General features: G+C 48.2%; 1 protein-coding gene across 1 annotated transcript in view; it reads left to right on the top strand.

The window, feature by feature from the left end:
* The window catches only part of VWA5B1 (von Willebrand factor A domain containing 5B1), a 146,068-nt gene extending 130,466 nt beyond the window's left edge, over nucleotides 1–15,602 (top strand). Inside the window, exons 25-26 of the mRNA XM_053280875.1 lie at nucleotides 6,919–6,974; nucleotides 14,614–15,602. Of these exons, the coding sequence (XP_053136850.1) occupies nucleotides 6,919–6,948 (30 nt within the window). The 3' untranslated portion in view covers nucleotides 6,949–6,974; nucleotides 14,614–15,602. The remainder of the gene's footprint in view (nucleotides 1–6,918; nucleotides 6,975–14,613) is intronic.
* The last annotated feature ends 971 nt before the right edge of the window (nucleotides 15,603–16,573 follow it).

The raw sequence follows: 16,573 nt of genomic DNA, 5'->3' as shown, positions 1-16,573 counted from the left end.
TAGGAACATAAGAAGCTGCCATATACTGAGTCAGACCATCGGTCCATCTAGCTCAGTATGGTCTTCACAGACTGGCAGCGGATTCTCCAAGGTTGCACGCAGGAGTCTTGCTCAGCCCTATCTTGGAGATGCTGCCAGGGAGGGAACTTGGAACCTAAGTGCTCTTCCCAGAGCAGCTCCATCCCTTGAGGGGAACCTCTTCCAGTGCTCACACATCAAGTCTCCCATTCATATGCAACCAGGGCAGACCCTGCTTAGCTAAGGGGACAAGTCATGCTTGCTACCACCAGACCAGCTCTCCAAACTCTAAAAATGATTGTACTTCCCACCTTGCAGCTACCTGCAGATTCCTTGTTCCTGACCAGATAGTCCGTTCTTTGGGCAGGGCAACCAGGACGATTGCCCCAGCCCTGCTCTCCTCCAGGTACCTCACTTTCCCCTGACAACCACCTGCGGCTGCTTCCTCTCCCTGACTGTCCCCGAGCCACTCGAGCAGTTGCCTCTAACAGGGATTCCCAGATGTTGTGGACTACAACTCCCAGAATCCCCAAGCAAAAGCCATTGCAGCTGGGGATTCTGGGAGTTGTAGTCCACCACATCTGGGAATCCCTGTTAGAAGGAACACTAGATCCCACTCAGGTTGAATCAAGAAGGCCCCACTCAGAATGCATGCATGTGCACACTTTTATTATGTATATTATATTGAAATGTTAAGGGCCCGCACATGTTGATTCTCCCCCAGACCCTCACACCCCTAGAGATAGCCGTGTTGTGATTGTGAAGTTCCACTCCATCCCAAACAATCCTCTCTTCTTGTCTTCCTTGCACTTTCAGAGCAAAATTAGCCTCCCGACTCGTGTGTGTGTGTGTGTGTGTGTGTACAAAAACTTGCAGAGAGAGAGGGCTGATCAGCTCCGTTATCTCTCATCTCCATACCCGGCTTCTAACAAGCATCTTCATTGTATATAATTAGAAGCTATCATCCCTATTCATGATGATATCTTTGAGCTTTAACATATCTAAAAGTAAAACTATACAGGCTCTTCCCCCCCACACACCTTTTACAAAAAGCACTTCAACAAAGAACAATAAAAATCTGATTTAATTTTTTTAAAGCCTGATTTCTCTGATTTTGTTTTAATTTAATCGCACGTCAACATCCAGACTAACAAGGCAGAGGTGCAGATAACAGTACACTGCATTGTCTTTCACTCTCCCCTTCCCTCTGAAGCCAATTGTGTCTCCCAAAAAAGATGTCCCTGAGGGTTGCGTGACCCTCAGGGACATGTTTTCAAGATCACGAGAACTTGTGCATGCCCTCCAGCCCAGTTTGCTTCTGACAGAACTCCCCAGATTTTGCACACACTTTTTAAATTGAGGTAGAGGAGAGCCGGGCCCTTGTGCCCAGATTGTTCAATTATGTGAACCTGTGCATTGCTCCTGTCTGAGCTACGGGCATGAGCCACGCCCACACCTACATGGCAACCATAGATGCCTGAGCCCAGAGCGGTCATTGTCGAAGGATGTGCTAGCCCCCAAAGCACACTCTGTGTTCCCGAAGTCAGAGCAGCTTTGGGAGGGTGGTGTCCGCCTCCTGCTCCTTCGTGGCCAATGGGAGGGCAGCACTGATGCCTTAAAGTTTTCCAAGTCGGCTGGCAGGGTAGAGAATGCTGGGGAAGCATCTGGGCCCTTGGAGGGTGTTGGAGATGTAACTCCACCATCTCAGCGCTCATAGGAACATAGGAAGCTGCCATATACTGAGGCTGAGAGGGACTCCTACTTGCAACCTTGGAGAAACCACTGCCACTCTGGATAGAAAATACGGCACTAGGGGGGGAAATGGTCTGATTCGGTATAAGGCAATTTTCTAAGTTCCGTGTTCCTCCATCCAAATGGCCATGGGATGCATTGGATTTCCCAATGGCCAATGGCCATTCGGAAATTCCATGCATTCGTATGACCCTTTGGAAAGAACCAGGAGCTATCCCAGACAGTAAGCTTCACCATGGGTTTACTGAGAGGCTTTACTGCAAGTTCGAAGTTGCCCCAAAAAACTGGCACAAAAATTTGGATTTTTTTAACCCAGGATATAAATTGTGATACACTCGAATGTGCAATCAAAAACCCGAATCATGTGTGAAATGCTCCCCGAGAGCTTGCAGGGACAGTGGGGTAAATCTGGCAGGAGATACGAACTAAAAGCTAGGTGGGGAAAACTTCCAAGACTTTTCAGTAGCATTCCCTGTCATTCATTTTTAGTACATACTTTTAGCCGTACGCCTTGATTTCTAGGAGAGGAGAGCTGGTCTTGTGGTAGCACGCATGACTTGTCCCCCTAGCTAAGCAGGGTCCATCCAGGTTGCATATGAAAGGGAGACTAGAAGTGTGAGCACTGTAAGATATTCCCTTCAGGGGATGGAACCGCTCTCGGAAGAGCAGGAGATTTCAAGTTCCCTCTCTAGCTTCTTCAAGATAGGACTGAGAGGGATTCCTGCCTGCAACCTCGGTGAAGCCGCTGCCAGTCTGTGTAGACAATACTGAGCTAGATAGACCAAGGGTCTGACTCAGTATACGGCCACTTCCTATGTTCCTGCATTTAGTACATTTTAGTACAAAGCAGATACTCCAATCTGCTTTGCATGCAAAAGGTTCCAAGTTCCCTCCCTGGCAGCATCTCCAAGATCGGGCTGAGAGAGATTCTTGCCTGCAAATTTGGAGAAGCCGCTGCCAGTCTGGGTCGACAATCCGGAGCTAGATGGACCGAAGGTCTGACTCGGTAGAAGGCAGCTTCCGATGTGCCTGTGTACCTCCAACCCTTTCGAACATGGGTTAGACAGTTTTCCATATAGCGAGAATGGCATTGTTCAACTGCCATCTCTTTGCTACATGTGATTCTCGCTTCACACACCCCCTTGCAAGGCCTTTAAAATTTATAGAAGGTGGTCCATGCTGTAATTATTGTCATCATTCTTCGTTTTCACCCGCTATCTTTTTTTAACTTTCCATAGACATCCGCCCAGGCCTTTCAATCATTTTAATGACTGTTTACAAGGCATAATCAAACCTTGCATAACTCCCCATGACTTAGAGCAAGTGTCTCTCTGGAAGAGGAAAGTTTCTCCAGGGTCTGTTCTGGGAGTCAAGAAATGGAAGGATTATGGATAGAAATGCAGGCAAGAGGACCGGACCAGGTGAAGCCTTTTCACTGGTCTGGCTGAAAAGGAATTCCTTTACCATTCCTCTGGTTTACTCTGAACTCCCACTCCAAGAACCCTCCAACTTGTGTGCCCAGATGTTGGTGGACTACATCACCCCCCCATCACAATGGCCTTGGACTACAACTCCCATCATCCCCAGTCACAATTAGACCAGTCTACCTTCCAGGCTCAATCTGCCTTCCAGGCTCTTCTCTTCCTCTCCAAGACCATGTGGCAGCAAAGACTGGGGTGAAGAGAGAGGTCAGTACTAGATCAACTGAAATCTGCAGGGGAGATGACCCTGCACACCCCCTGCACACATGGTCTCACCCAGCCCAGTTTCTGGCTAGGAAAGAAGCAAAGGGGTTGGCCTGGCTCCTGGGAGGCTGGAGGAGTCCCTGGGCTCCTGGGAGGCTGGAGGAGTCTCCGGTCTGCTGGGAGGCTGGAGGAGTCTCCGGGCTGCTGGGAGGCTGGAGGAGTCTCCTGGCTGCTGGGAGGCTGGAGGAGTCTCTGGGCTGCTGGGAGGCTGGAGGAGTCCCTGGGCTCCTGGGAGGCTGGAGGAGTCTCCTGGCTGCTGAGAGGCTGGAGGAGTCTCTGGGCTGCTGGGAGGCTGGAGGAGTCTCCGGGCTGCTGGGAGGCTGGAGGAGTCTCCTGGCTCCTGAGAGGCTGGAGGAGTCTCTGGGCTGCTGGGAGGCTGGAGGAGTCCCTGGGCTCCTGGGAGGCTGGAGGAGTCTCCTGGCTGCTGAGAGGCTGGAGGAGTCTCCTGGCTCCTGGGAGGCTGGAGGAGTCCCTGGGCTCCTGGGAGGCTGGAGGAGTCTCCGAGCTGCTGGGAGGCTGGAGGAGTCTCCGGGCTGCTGGGAGGCTGGAGGAGTCTCCTGGCTTCTGGGAGGCTGGAGGAGTCCCTGGGCTCCTGAGAGGCTGGAGAAGTCTCCGAGCTGCTGGGAGGCTGGAAGAGTCTCCGGGCTGCTGGGAGGCTGGAGGAGTCTGTGGGCTACTGGGAGGTTAGTGGGGTCTCCTGGTTCTTGGGAGGCTGGAGGCGTCTCTTCCCTACCTGGCTGCACCAGGTTCTGCTGCTTGTTCTGGAGTAGAGGACAGAATGAATGGGGCTTCTTTAAAGAGCTTTTAAAATAATTAATTCAGGCTAAAGGAACATAATATATGATGACTGTATTTTCCTGACACTGCTGTTACGCTTCATTCTTGTAGACAAGGCAGAAAAAAGGGGAGTGGGAAATATTTGGCAGAGAGCACCCACTACCCACTGCTACCCCTTGGAGTCATCCTGCAGTTGCAGGGGGCATCTTGCTGTCCTGCTGCCTAAGCCACTGTCTCACCTCATCTCATGAAAGGGCTTCCCTGATCCAAGAGACAGGAAGCTGGGAATTGAGTTAGGACTGGCTAAGTAGGGTGTAGTCCAGGAGGCTGCAGGACATCTGATGCAGGGGAGATTTGCAGGGGAGAATGGGAAAGGGGCTGTGTAACTCCCAGCCACTGTATTTATGAATACGATGCTGCTATTATTATTATTATTATTATTATTATTATTATTATTATTATTATTTAAAATCACCAGACACCGTTACACTACATTTATAAAAACCATCATTAAAAAGAAAAAAAATAAGAAGAAAAACAAGCCCAAACCTTTAACTCCAAAACACATAACACTCTACAATGTCAAGGTCATCCTTAAACAAATACATCTTTCCAAAGCTGGGATGAATTGGGTTGTCCCCTCCTTACTATAATTTGTATCATTAAAAAATAATAATAGATCCTGGCAAAGCTTAATAAAAAGACTGAGATGGAATTATACCTGGATATTTAAGGAATAAGACAGTTTTTCGGCTATTGCCATATTTTATTTTTATTTTTACTTATTTATTTGTTTTACATGTATGACCCGCTCTTCCTCCGAGGAGCTCAGCGTGGTGTACGTGCTTATTTTTATCCTCACAACAACCCTGTGAGGTAGGTTAGGCCAAGAGATACATGACTGGCCCAGAGTCAACCTGTGAGTTTCGTGCCATATTTCTATACCACCTTTCAACAAAAGTTTCCAAAGTGCTTTGCAAAGATATAAATGAATGAATGAATGAATGAATAAAATGGCTCCCTGTCCCCAAAGTACTCACAATATCAAAAAGAAACATCAGCAACAGTCCCTGGAGGGATGCTGTGCAGGGGATGGATAGGGCCAGTTGCTCTCCCCCTGCTAAATAAAGAAAGCCACCACTTTTAAAAAGTGCCTCTTTGCTCAGTTAGCAGGGTTAGCAGTTTCATTTTGAACCCAGCCTCCACCCCTCGACAGCTGTCTTCTAGCCGTTTCCCCCGCCCCCCCCCCCCCAGATGGGTGCTTGCTGTGTAACAAAGGTTTTGGTAGCCTGGATGGAAAGAAAAAGTGGAAGGATGCCGTACAGCCTCATGTCCCCTGTTCCTCTTCTCCTTGGGCTGAGAGAATCTCCGGGTTGCTACCAGACACATGGGATCATCCGGAGCTCAGAAGGCCTGCGGGGAAGCATAACTCAAGATGGGATCCCAGAACCTCAGTGGCCTCTAGTGGCAGAGAAAGATGCTCGGGGGGGGGGGGGGGAGGCCATGTCACATTTCCAGAAGTTGGTCCTTCGGTTTGAGGGTTCGATGTTGAACCAAACAGGCCCAGTTGGCCTCAAGATCAAGCTGAACCCAGTGGGTTGGCTTGGGCCAGGTGACATTACATTTTGTAAAAAAAAAAAAGTTCGACTTATTATTGTCAATGTGGACTCAAACAGAACTGAAACAGTCTCAAAATGGGCCGACTCTGGGGAGGCTGGTTGGGAGGGGGAGCCTCCGGAAACACGCCCCCCCCTTCCGCAGACCCTCAGCAGCGATAAGTCAAACTTTTTTTTTTTACAAAACATAATGTCACTTGGCACCCCTGAACCGGGCCCAACCCGCTTCAAACTTGAACCGAACCGGGGGCCCCGTTTTGGGGAGGGGGTCAAAAACAATCATGCCCGGTCCAGATTTAATCTGGTCTGAGTTTGAACCGAACCAGGCAAACTGGTTCTGGCCGCATCCCTAGTAGATTCAGGACAGACAAAAGAAAGTCCTTCTTTACACAATGAACTTGCGGAACTCACTGCCATGAGATGTGGTAACAGCCACTGGCCTGGATTTGTTTTTTTCTCAATAAGAGAGGGGGGGAAGGATTACAAGCATTCATGGAAGAGAAGGGCTGCCAGTAACTACTGTGCCTGCTCACTGAACTGAACTTCCATGTTCGGAAGCAGTCTATCTCTGAATACCAGGTGCCAATGAGAAATATCAGGTGCTAAAGACAGGAGACGTTTTGTAGGCCTCCCAGAGGCATCTGCATGGCCACTGTTGGAAAGAATATGTGGATCCAGGATGCTGGTCGCGTGCCCACTTCACCAATCCATGCAGCTGATTAAACAAGAATTAATTGTGGGAGGCAGAGCATTGGAAGCCAAGCGAGGCTATACAGCTGACTTCCATGGTGAGCTGTAAAACCCCGAAATTGTGAACAAAGCTTGCGACACACACACAAAAACCACAGACATACACACACACTCCCCTTCCTCTGGGCTAATAAATTAAGACAAACAGAATATGCAAACACACTGAAAAGATTGCATAGCAAAGGTTCTTTGCTTTATTGCCCTGAAATATAATTCTCTTCCTCTCTCTCCCTCCCTCCCTCTCTCTCTCTCTCTTAAAGTGGGCACATCTCTTCTTAACTGCAACCTAAGAATTATTCCAGAAAAGTTGCAGCAGGTAAGAAAGATCGTTTGTATGTATACACACGCACGCAGACTCCTGTTTCCAACTGCCCCTATTTGCCTGGCCCAGATTTTATTTTCTTTCCTCCTCGCTCCGGTAAATCCAGATTTTGCTTTTGTTTTTAACTTTGTGGATCCGTCTGCATATGCTTGTGCACGATTCTAAAAGCTTTTAGGAGGTCTGGGTCTCACAGATGCCACGGAAGTCAGCACTCCAATGGAAGCTAACTTCTTGACGGAAGAGGCAAAGAGCAAGCTTCTTCCAGACAACGGCCAATACAGGCAATCATTTGGAAAATGTCTCTATATTGCAAGAGGAACAAGACCAGACATTGCTGGAGCTGTGGGGATTTTCAGGAGGAAAGTGAGTGCACCCACCAAAAATGGTTGGATTGCAGTTAAAAGACTGGATAGGTAAGAACATAAGAACATAAGAACAGCCCTGCTGGATCAGGTTCCAGGCCCATCTAGTCCAGCATCCTGTTTCACACACTGGCCCACCAGATGCCGCTGGAAGCCACAGGCAGGAGTTGAGGGCAGGCCCTCTCTCCTGCTGTTACTCCCCTGCAACTGAGACTCAGAGGCATCCTGCCTCTGAGGCTGGAGGTGGCCTATAGCCCTCCGACTAGTAGCCCTTGATAGACCTCTCCTCCATGAAGTGATCCAAACCCCTCTTCAAGCCATCCAGGTTGTTGGCTGTCACCGCATCTCATGGCAGAGAATTCCACAAGTGGATTATGCATTGTGTGAAAAAGTACCTCCCTTTGCTGGTCCTAAATTTCCTGGCAATCAATTTCATGGGATGACCATGAGAGCCAGTTCAAAGGTACCAGTCTCTGAACTGGACAGGTACCAGTCTCGATAGGTACCAGCACATAATTATTCTGTGGAATTCCTTGCCATGGGTTGTGGTGATGGCGACCAGATTGCATGGCTTTAAAAGGGGTTGGACAAATCCATGGAGGACCAGACTATCAATGGCTACTAGACTGGTGGCTATAAGCCACCTCCAGCCTCAGAGACATGATGGCCCTAAATACCTGTGGCAGGGGAGCAACAGCAGGAGAAAGGGTCCTCACCTTCTGCCTCTAGGCTTCCCAGAGGCGTCTGTGGGCCGCTGTGGGAGCACCTCAGTTTCGACCCCATGGAGCCGGAGTTGAGGGAGGAAGCCCCTCACTCACTCCAGCCCGATTGGCTGTGCACGTTGTCCTCCTGTCAAGAAGGAAGCCCACTCAGGAAGCTCCATCATCTTTCTGCAGTCTCAGTGACTGCAGAGAGACTGCTTTCCAGTATGCCCGAATGCGGATGGGAGAGCGAGGTGGGTGGGCACGGACCCGCGGTTCCATGTTACATCTGAAGAGGGCCTATATGTCTCTCTCTCAGTATGTGATGTTTAGTTTCTTAACAAATCTTTGTTTTCTTTTTTGAACTGAACCTGCTGTCTCCAGATAATCTCTTGGGCTAAGCATCTTTACCAATAGAAAATGCTCGGCTGTGTGAGGACTTCAATGTTTCTCCTCGCCCACACCCTTCAAAAGAAACAAGACCAACTCTCCTCCCGTGAATACATGGTTATGGAGATAGGAACGTAGGAAGGTGCCATCTACCAAGTCAGACCATTGGTCCATTAGGCTCAATATTGTCTACACTGACTGGCAGTGGCTCTCCAGAGTTGGGACCGTCTGCATGCAAAGCAGACGCTCTGCTACTGAGCTATGGGCCCGTCCATCCACTATCAATGGTTGTTAGACAGTGGGAATAGTCTATTGGCTAGAGGTCTTCAGAGGCTGGGCAGCTGTCTGTCTGAGATGCTCTAGCAGATCCCGGCAGTGAGCAAAGGGTTGGACTAGATGACCTCTGAGGTCCCTTCCCACACTAATGTTCTATGGTTCTGTGAGTCCCCTGCTGATTATAGGAATCTGCTTCAGTGGTTCTCCTTCAGAAACACCACCAGGTAACTCAGAACTCCAAAACTGTGGAGACAGAATTCTGAACACATTTCCTAGCGGAGACCAAGAGATCAGTGCTGTTTACGACTTGCCAGATTGCCAGAGATCCATTCTAAGGTACCTCGTGCACCCATCCTGCACAAACCAGGCCAATTTGCCTCGCCTTCTCTTTTGAAAACTCTCTCTCAAAAAAAATCTCTCTTTCATTCTCTCCCTCCCGCCGCCCCCTCTGTATCATAAATAAACCATTTCACAGTAAAACGCCGACCTACTTTAACATGCCCTACTTGAGTGAAAGATGAATATTTATATATTTCAGATGGCACTACATTGGAGGGAGAAGAGAGCTTGGAAACAGGGGTGGTGAATAATTCAACTGCTTAGTTTTGTTCTGGGCGGGGCCTTTTTGCCTGAATTCTTGCTGCTTCGGAGAGGAACATGTGTGCAACCCCCGGAAGAGAGGAGGCTTCCACCCTCTTCCTGTACAACACACTGACCTTGTTTTTATGTGGGTTATTTCAAGCTGCTCATTGTGCCGAAGCGATTGCTGGCACTCCAGCTGGATGGTGTACTCCAGGGAACACAGCTCTGGACAAAGACCCACAGCTAGGGTGGGCACGAGTCCAGGACTGGCCCAAACCGATCGGGAGCTGAATGCTCCAGATTCTCGTCTTTGGCATTCCTCCCTGGATGTTGGAGTTACGGAGAGGAGAGCTGGTCTGGTGGTAGCAAGCATGAATTGTCCCCTTTGCTAAGCAGGGTCTGCCCTGGTTTGCATTTGAATGGGAGACTGTAAGATCTTCCCCTTAGGGGATGGGGCCGCTCTGGGAAGAGCACCTGCCTACTTGCATTCAGGAGGTTCCAAGTCCTCCCTGGCAGCATCTCCAAGATAGGGCTGGGAGAGGCTCCTGCCTGCAACCTTGAAGAAGCTGCTGCCAATCTGTGCAGACAATACTGAGCTAGATGGACCAAGGGTCTGACTCAGTAAAAGGCAGCTTCCTAGATTTCGCTAGCCAGGAGCACTTTGACCAATAGTGCCCAAAAGCAACCTTTAAGCATGCACGATGGCTTCAAGATTATTTTTGGCAGAGTTTTACCAATGCACGTGTGCATTACAAAGCATTGCGAATAAAAACAATCTTGATGGGTTTGGGCATGTGGGAGTATCGGGTTTGTTTCTGTGTGGGGTTTTATAGATGTTCCAGACTACATTTTCTGGGAAGAAATCCAACTCCGCTGACTCCTAAATTGCATAGGATTAGGAAACCTAAAGGATTGGTTTCTTCTACATAAAACTCCCACATAAAACTCCCACAGCAGGGTTTGTTCCATGTCCTTCCATGTCCTCCCATGTCAGGTTGCTGACAGGAAGCAGGGCCTTTTCAGTTTTGGCCCCCATCTTTGGAATTCCCTCCCCAAAGAGATCCAGACAGGCATCAACTTTGCATTCCTTTCAGCACTAAGTGCAAACATTTTTTGCTTGTCTTTTCGGTGATGTGATTTTATGTTGGAATTTTATCTGCGTCTCTGTTCTTCTCTTTGATCATTGACACCTTCTATCGTGTGTATTGTTAATGGCGTCTTTAACATTTGCCACTCTGAGAGCTTTGGCTACCTGCTTTCCCCCCTGTGATTTAGCAAGAAACGGGACACAGGCATTCAACAGGGTGGTTCACACGGCCATTAAAATCAGGGTATGAGCTCGGATTCCTGTTTTGCATGATTGTGAGAACTCACTCATGTCGCTCTGGCCCACATGTTTCCAAGCACCATAACTCCTGCCAACTTGTCAAAGAGGCACCTTTTAATGTGGTGATTCTCTTTATTTAGCAAGGGGAGAGTAACTTGCCCTCTCCACCCACAGCCCAGTAATTCCAGTGACTGTTGCTGGTGTCTGTCTTATGTTTCTTTTTAGATTGTGAGCCCTTTGGGGACCAGGATCCATCTTATTTATTTGTTATTTCTCTGTGTAAACCGCCCGGAGCCATTTTTGGAAGGGCGATATAGAGATCAAATAAATAAATAAAATACAGTGGTCCCTCGACTTACAAACTACTCGACATAAGTATTTTTCGAGTTACAAACGGCAGTTTTAGATCCGGTTTTAGATGCGGTTTTTTCGACTTACAAATTTTTAGATGGGGTTTCCTCGACTTACAAATTTTTAGATGGGGTTTCCTCGACTTACAAATTTTACATGCGGTTTCCTTGACTTGCCTGCCTGTTTACTGCCTGTTTATTCTTGAAAAGAAATGTTCCTGTGCAGTTTGCAAGCCTTACTGGGGGTCTGGGTCTTTTTTCTAGGCTCCGGAACGCATTAATCCGTTCCCAATGCATTCCTATGGGAAACCGCTTTTCGACTTACGAATTTTTCGACTTACAAATGTGCATTCGGAACGGATTAATTTCGTAAGTAGAGGGACCACTGTAAGCTGGAATCTCCCCATTTTTATGTTGTCTTTCTTCACTCTCTCTTTCTCAGGGGTGTTTGCTAATGTGAGCTATGGATCAGCTGCAGCTGTGCTGGCATCATAGAACTGCTGTCCTTTATACCAGGGCTGCTCAACTTCGGCCCTCCTGCAGATGTTGGCCTACAACTCCCATAATCCCTGGTAATGGGCCACTGTGGTTGGGGATTATGGGAGCTGTAGTCCAAAAACAGATGGGGGAGCCAAAGTTGAGCAGGCCTGCTTTATAGCCACCATAAACTCTTATAATTTCTTCTTTGACATCTCCAGATTTACAATGCTCTGCAAGTTTTTGAACAGCAATCGTAAAAGGTTCTGCTGTTTCACCACGTTCCTGATGCCTTCTGTAACATCTGGCCCTTCATCACTTGGTGCCTTCCTGAAAAATAAACCTCAAAAGTCTCAGACTTTGGTGCAAGCATGCTTTTCTTCCCTCACCCCCCACACCCCCACCACATTCTGGTGCCTTGGAGTATCTTTTTCCTCACACATGCCTTTGGCCCATCTGGGCTCTTCTTTGAGTCTCATGTTCTCATTGCATTTCTGCAAATATGCATGGATTTGGGGAAGGCATCATTCTTCCATCTCCAGTTGCAAGAGAGGACGGGGAAAGATTCTCTCGGTTTTGAGACGCATGGGCTGTTCAAGAAACCTACAGAAGAAAGCTGAAGCTTCTGCAGAGCTCAGCAACTGAACATGGAAATAACTCGGATTAACTTCTTCGCCACACACACACACACACACACACACACACACACTTGCAGGTTACCATGGCAACTCCAGCATCCCCCTGCTCACAGTGGGAGCCCTAGAGTGAGGAATGGAATGGTGGAAAATATCTTCACCAACATTTGTCTGTTGTTTGGGCAGCTCAACCATTCAGAATGGTCCAGGGGTCATGAAAACACCTGAGGGGCTTGCTGTTCAAACCGTGCTTTGGAGAACCCACATAAGAACAGCCCTGCTGGATCAGGCCCAAGAATGCCCATCTAGTCCAGCATCCTGTCTCACACAGTGGCCCACCAGATGCCTCTGGGAAGCCCACAGGCAAGAGGTGAGGGCCAGCATCCTCTCTAAGAGGGAACATTCTAGATGTTGTTGACTACAACTCCCAGCATCCCCCACTGTGATGGTCTTTGGCTGGGAATTATGGGAGTTGTCGTCAAGAACATCTGGAACATTTATTAGAGGGAACATGCCCTCTCTCCTGCTGTTGCTCCCCTGCAACTGGTATTGAGTGGCATCTTGCCTCTAAGGCTGGAGGTGGCCTATAGCCACCAGACTAGTTGCCACTTATAGCCCTGTCCTCCATGAATTTGTCTAAGCCTCACATGATCTGGATGTCCACACCCCATGTACATGCAATTAAGGAATGGTGTGAAGCCAACACCACCTCCGGGACACCATTCCTTGATCACATGAGGCTGCAGTTCAGTTACCCTAGAGGTCATTCTCATACACAGCCCTAACCGGGTAGAGGTGGTCATGAGACAAGCTGAGATCGGTTCCAATCCTAGTGATCCTCAGCCAGGTAGCCCAGCTTTGAAACTGGGAGGAACAGCTGCTTAGGACCCCTGCTAACTGGGCAAAGAGGCACCTTTTGAATGTGGAGAGCAACTGGCCCTATCCATCCCCGGCACAGTACCATTCCAGTGACTATTGCTGGTGTCTATCTTACTTACTTACTTACTTATTTACCGTATTTATATACCGCTCGGAACCAAAGTCTCAGGGTGGTTCACAACAAAGCAACATACAAAATATTAAACTCCATTAAAATTCTTTTTTAAAAATTCGTTCAAAACAAATCAATAAACCATCTAAAATTTCAAAAGTTAAAAAGCTTGGGTTTTAGATTGTGAGCCCTTTGGGGATGGGGATCCATCTTATTAATTCCTTATTCCTCTATGTAAGCCGCTTTGGACACTTTTGTTAAAAAGCGGTATATAATTGTTGTTGTTGTTGTTGGTTTGTTGTTAGGGAGCTCGCTATTGGCCATGGAACCAAGGTCCTGCTGGCATCTCCCTTCTTTGCTGAGTTCTGTGGGCATGCCCAAACCCCACACCCTACAACCACGTCAGACACAGTGGACGTGATCTGTGCTGGGCTGGGGCTATTCGGTTGCAAAATTGGTTCATTGAGTCGCTGACTGGGAGCTCCTTTCACAGCCTCGCCAATAAAACAAACCACAGACTGGGGTGGGGAAACTTGGCAACGGGGCTGAGTGGCCACTGACTACTCCCCCTGTGACCAACGTTGCCACCAGCTCATCTGTTGGCTATTCAGGGATGGCCCTTCTCCGTAGTCACCCCAAGGCTTTGGAATGCGCTCCTTGTTGAAAGAAGGGCCTCCCCGTCGGATTCTGCCAAGGGCTGCCAAGACACATCCATTCACCCAGGCTTTTAAGCCGATTGATCGAATGTCTCTTTGTTTTAAATAGTTCTAATTTTTTTTAAAAAAAATCTTTGTTTTTAATCTGTGTTGCTTTATTGGAAACCTTGCAAGGGTCAGATCAGTCCTGAAGAGTAGCATCTTGCTACTCTAATTTGCCACTCCATGGGAGGAGTGCTGGTCTTGTGGTCGCAAGCATGAATGGTCCCCTTTGCTAAGCAGGGTTCACCCCGGTTGGCATTTGAATGGGAGACCGTATGTGAGTGCTGTAAGATATTCCCCTTAGGGGATGGAGGCGCTCTGTGAAGAGCACCTGTACACTGGCATGCAGAAGATTCCCTCCCTGACATCCCCAGACAGGGCTGAGAGAGACTCCTGCCTTTATCCTTGGAGAAGCCGCTGCCAACCTGTGCAGACAACAACAACAACAAATATTTATATATCACTTTTCAACAAAAGTTTCCCAATCGGTTTGCATAGAGAAATAATAAATAAATAAGATGGCTCCCTGTCCCTAAAGGGCTCACAACCTAAAAAGAAACATAAGGCAGATACCAGCGACAGTCACTGGAGGGATGCTGTGCTGGGGACGGATAGGGCCAGTTGCTCTCCCCCTGCTAAAGAAAGAGAATCACCATGTTCAAAAAGTGCCTCTGTGCCCAATTAGCAGGACAATACTGCACTAGGTGGTCCAAGGGTCTGACTCAGTATATGGCCGTTTCCGATGTTCCTATGTTTCTAACCGGCTCGCCTTGCCTCATGGGAAAGCCACCCCTTGGCAGACACCAAACACACACAATGACCTCATTTGCCTTCTGCCTTTCAGATAAAGCCAGCTACACGCCGAACACCTGAGGACACTCCGAATGTATCAGTTTCACTTTGGAAGCAGACCAGATCATTTGAAACCCCAGAATCCGGGGGGGGGGGGCTACGGCAATTTCAGAACCGCCTTTTGTTTCGATGGGTAGGAAACCCAAAGAGAAGCGGTGACTCACTCCCTGGACTTTGTGGGCTTCTTGTCGCCACTGGTGATGGGCTCTTTGTCGCCACCGGTGGCTTTTTGTTCCCCACCATGGGTTTCGGCGCTGCTCAGGCATTTTCCGCGATCACAGCGTTTTTGTCCGCGGAGCAACAGAGCTCTTCCCATCCCTGCTGCCACCCTCTGCTCAGAACCACCGAGCCTTGGCATCTGGATGCGGTTGCTATGGCGACCTGGATCCAGGACATCGTCTGCCAAGCCCCAACATCCATGGCTGCCTCTCCAGGAGGGTCTTTTCCTCTGGCTTCAGCTCCGGGCTTCTCTGGCACCTTGTAACCAGAGCCGGGCTATCATATGTCCCTGACTGCTGGGCCCTGTCCTCGCAGACAAAAGGTCATTTAAGAGACAATCGGCTATGCTGACAGCCAGAGTCCAGATTACCATCTCTCATTGACAGAGAGGCTTTGGGGGTGTTGTGTGTCTTTTGTGAATGGGTCACTTCAGTTGTCAACGACCAGAGTCCAGAATCCGACCAAGGCTGAGGACAAGGTGGTGGCAGCAAGGGGGACTCCAGCTTATAATATTATTGTTTTTCTTCTTTAAAATACATATTTGAATACATACCCCGCCTCTTCAGTGCACTGCTATTCGGGGTGGCTTACATGAATAAGATAGACACGATATAGGATGGGAAATTAAGGGTCAAAAATTTAAAAGCCCAGGCTGAAACACAATTAAAATGACAAGTTTTAGAAGTGGAAATGAAAAGTTATCAATAAAAGCGGAACACTAAGAAACCTACCAGATAAAAGCAGAGAGATCTGTTTGAGTGAATCATCAGAGTGCTTGTTTTCCTTTTATTTTTGAGCTTGTGTTCTCTGACTTATTTGTGGGTTTGTAAAAGCAGAGGATAAGATATTTAAAAGATATTAAAAAGATATTAAACAGCTTCTCTACAAAGATGCGTCTTCAGTTATTTCTTAAAAACACTGGAGGAGGGAGCAATTCTGGGAGGGCATTCCAAAATCAAGGGGCCACAACCAAAAAGGCCCTGTCTCTAGTCCCTCCCACCAGATCTCTGTTAATATCCGGGGAACAGATATCTCTCTGTTATATCTGTTTCCCAAAGAGCTGGGAATGTTGTGAGCCTTATGGACACATAACCAGAGCACTTGTGGGTGACAGGGATAACCTGGGGTAACTCTCAGATTGTCGATTTCACAAAATCTGAAGAAAAAAACCTGGCAGTGGGGTGGGGGGGAGAAGCAGGAAAAGAAGGAGGGGGGAATGACACAGCAGCAAACAGCCAAGATAAGGGTGGGGGTTTCCCCAAAGATGCTGAATAAATATTAATCAATTCCTTTTTTCCATCACTACCTCAATGATGAAATAAAGAATTGATTGATATTTATTCAGCAACTTTGGGATACCCACCTTGTTATCTTGGCAGCCCCCCCCCCACCTGCAACATCCCCAATGTAACTCAAGGGAGCAGAATGTTCATGTACTCAGTAAGCAGTTAACAGGCAACCAGATGGGTGGAGCTAATGAAACTCAGTGGAGACTGGGGGAAGGAGGGCTTGAACAAAAAGAGCGGGAAATTACACTGCTCAAAGAATACCCCCCTCAGGATAGTCACAACCTCTTCTGCTTCTGAGGGGGAAAGGTGTCTACAAATTTCACTGTGCTCAGGTAACACAAGGGATATACAGCAACATTTTGTTGCAGGCCCATATTTGTCCCTGTGTATTCTTTGGCCATAATCATGTGAAAATAATTTTACAGCCCCCCTCTGAATTGTAAT

The sequence above is a fragment of the Hemicordylus capensis genome, chromosome 16 (assembly GCF_027244095.1).
Source record: "Hemicordylus capensis ecotype Gifberg chromosome 16, rHemCap1.1.pri, whole genome shotgun sequence".
Classification (NCBI taxonomy): domain Eukaryota; kingdom Metazoa; phylum Chordata; class Lepidosauria; order Squamata; family Cordylidae; genus Hemicordylus; species Hemicordylus capensis.
This window is presented reverse-complemented; position numbering and strand designations above follow the sequence as displayed.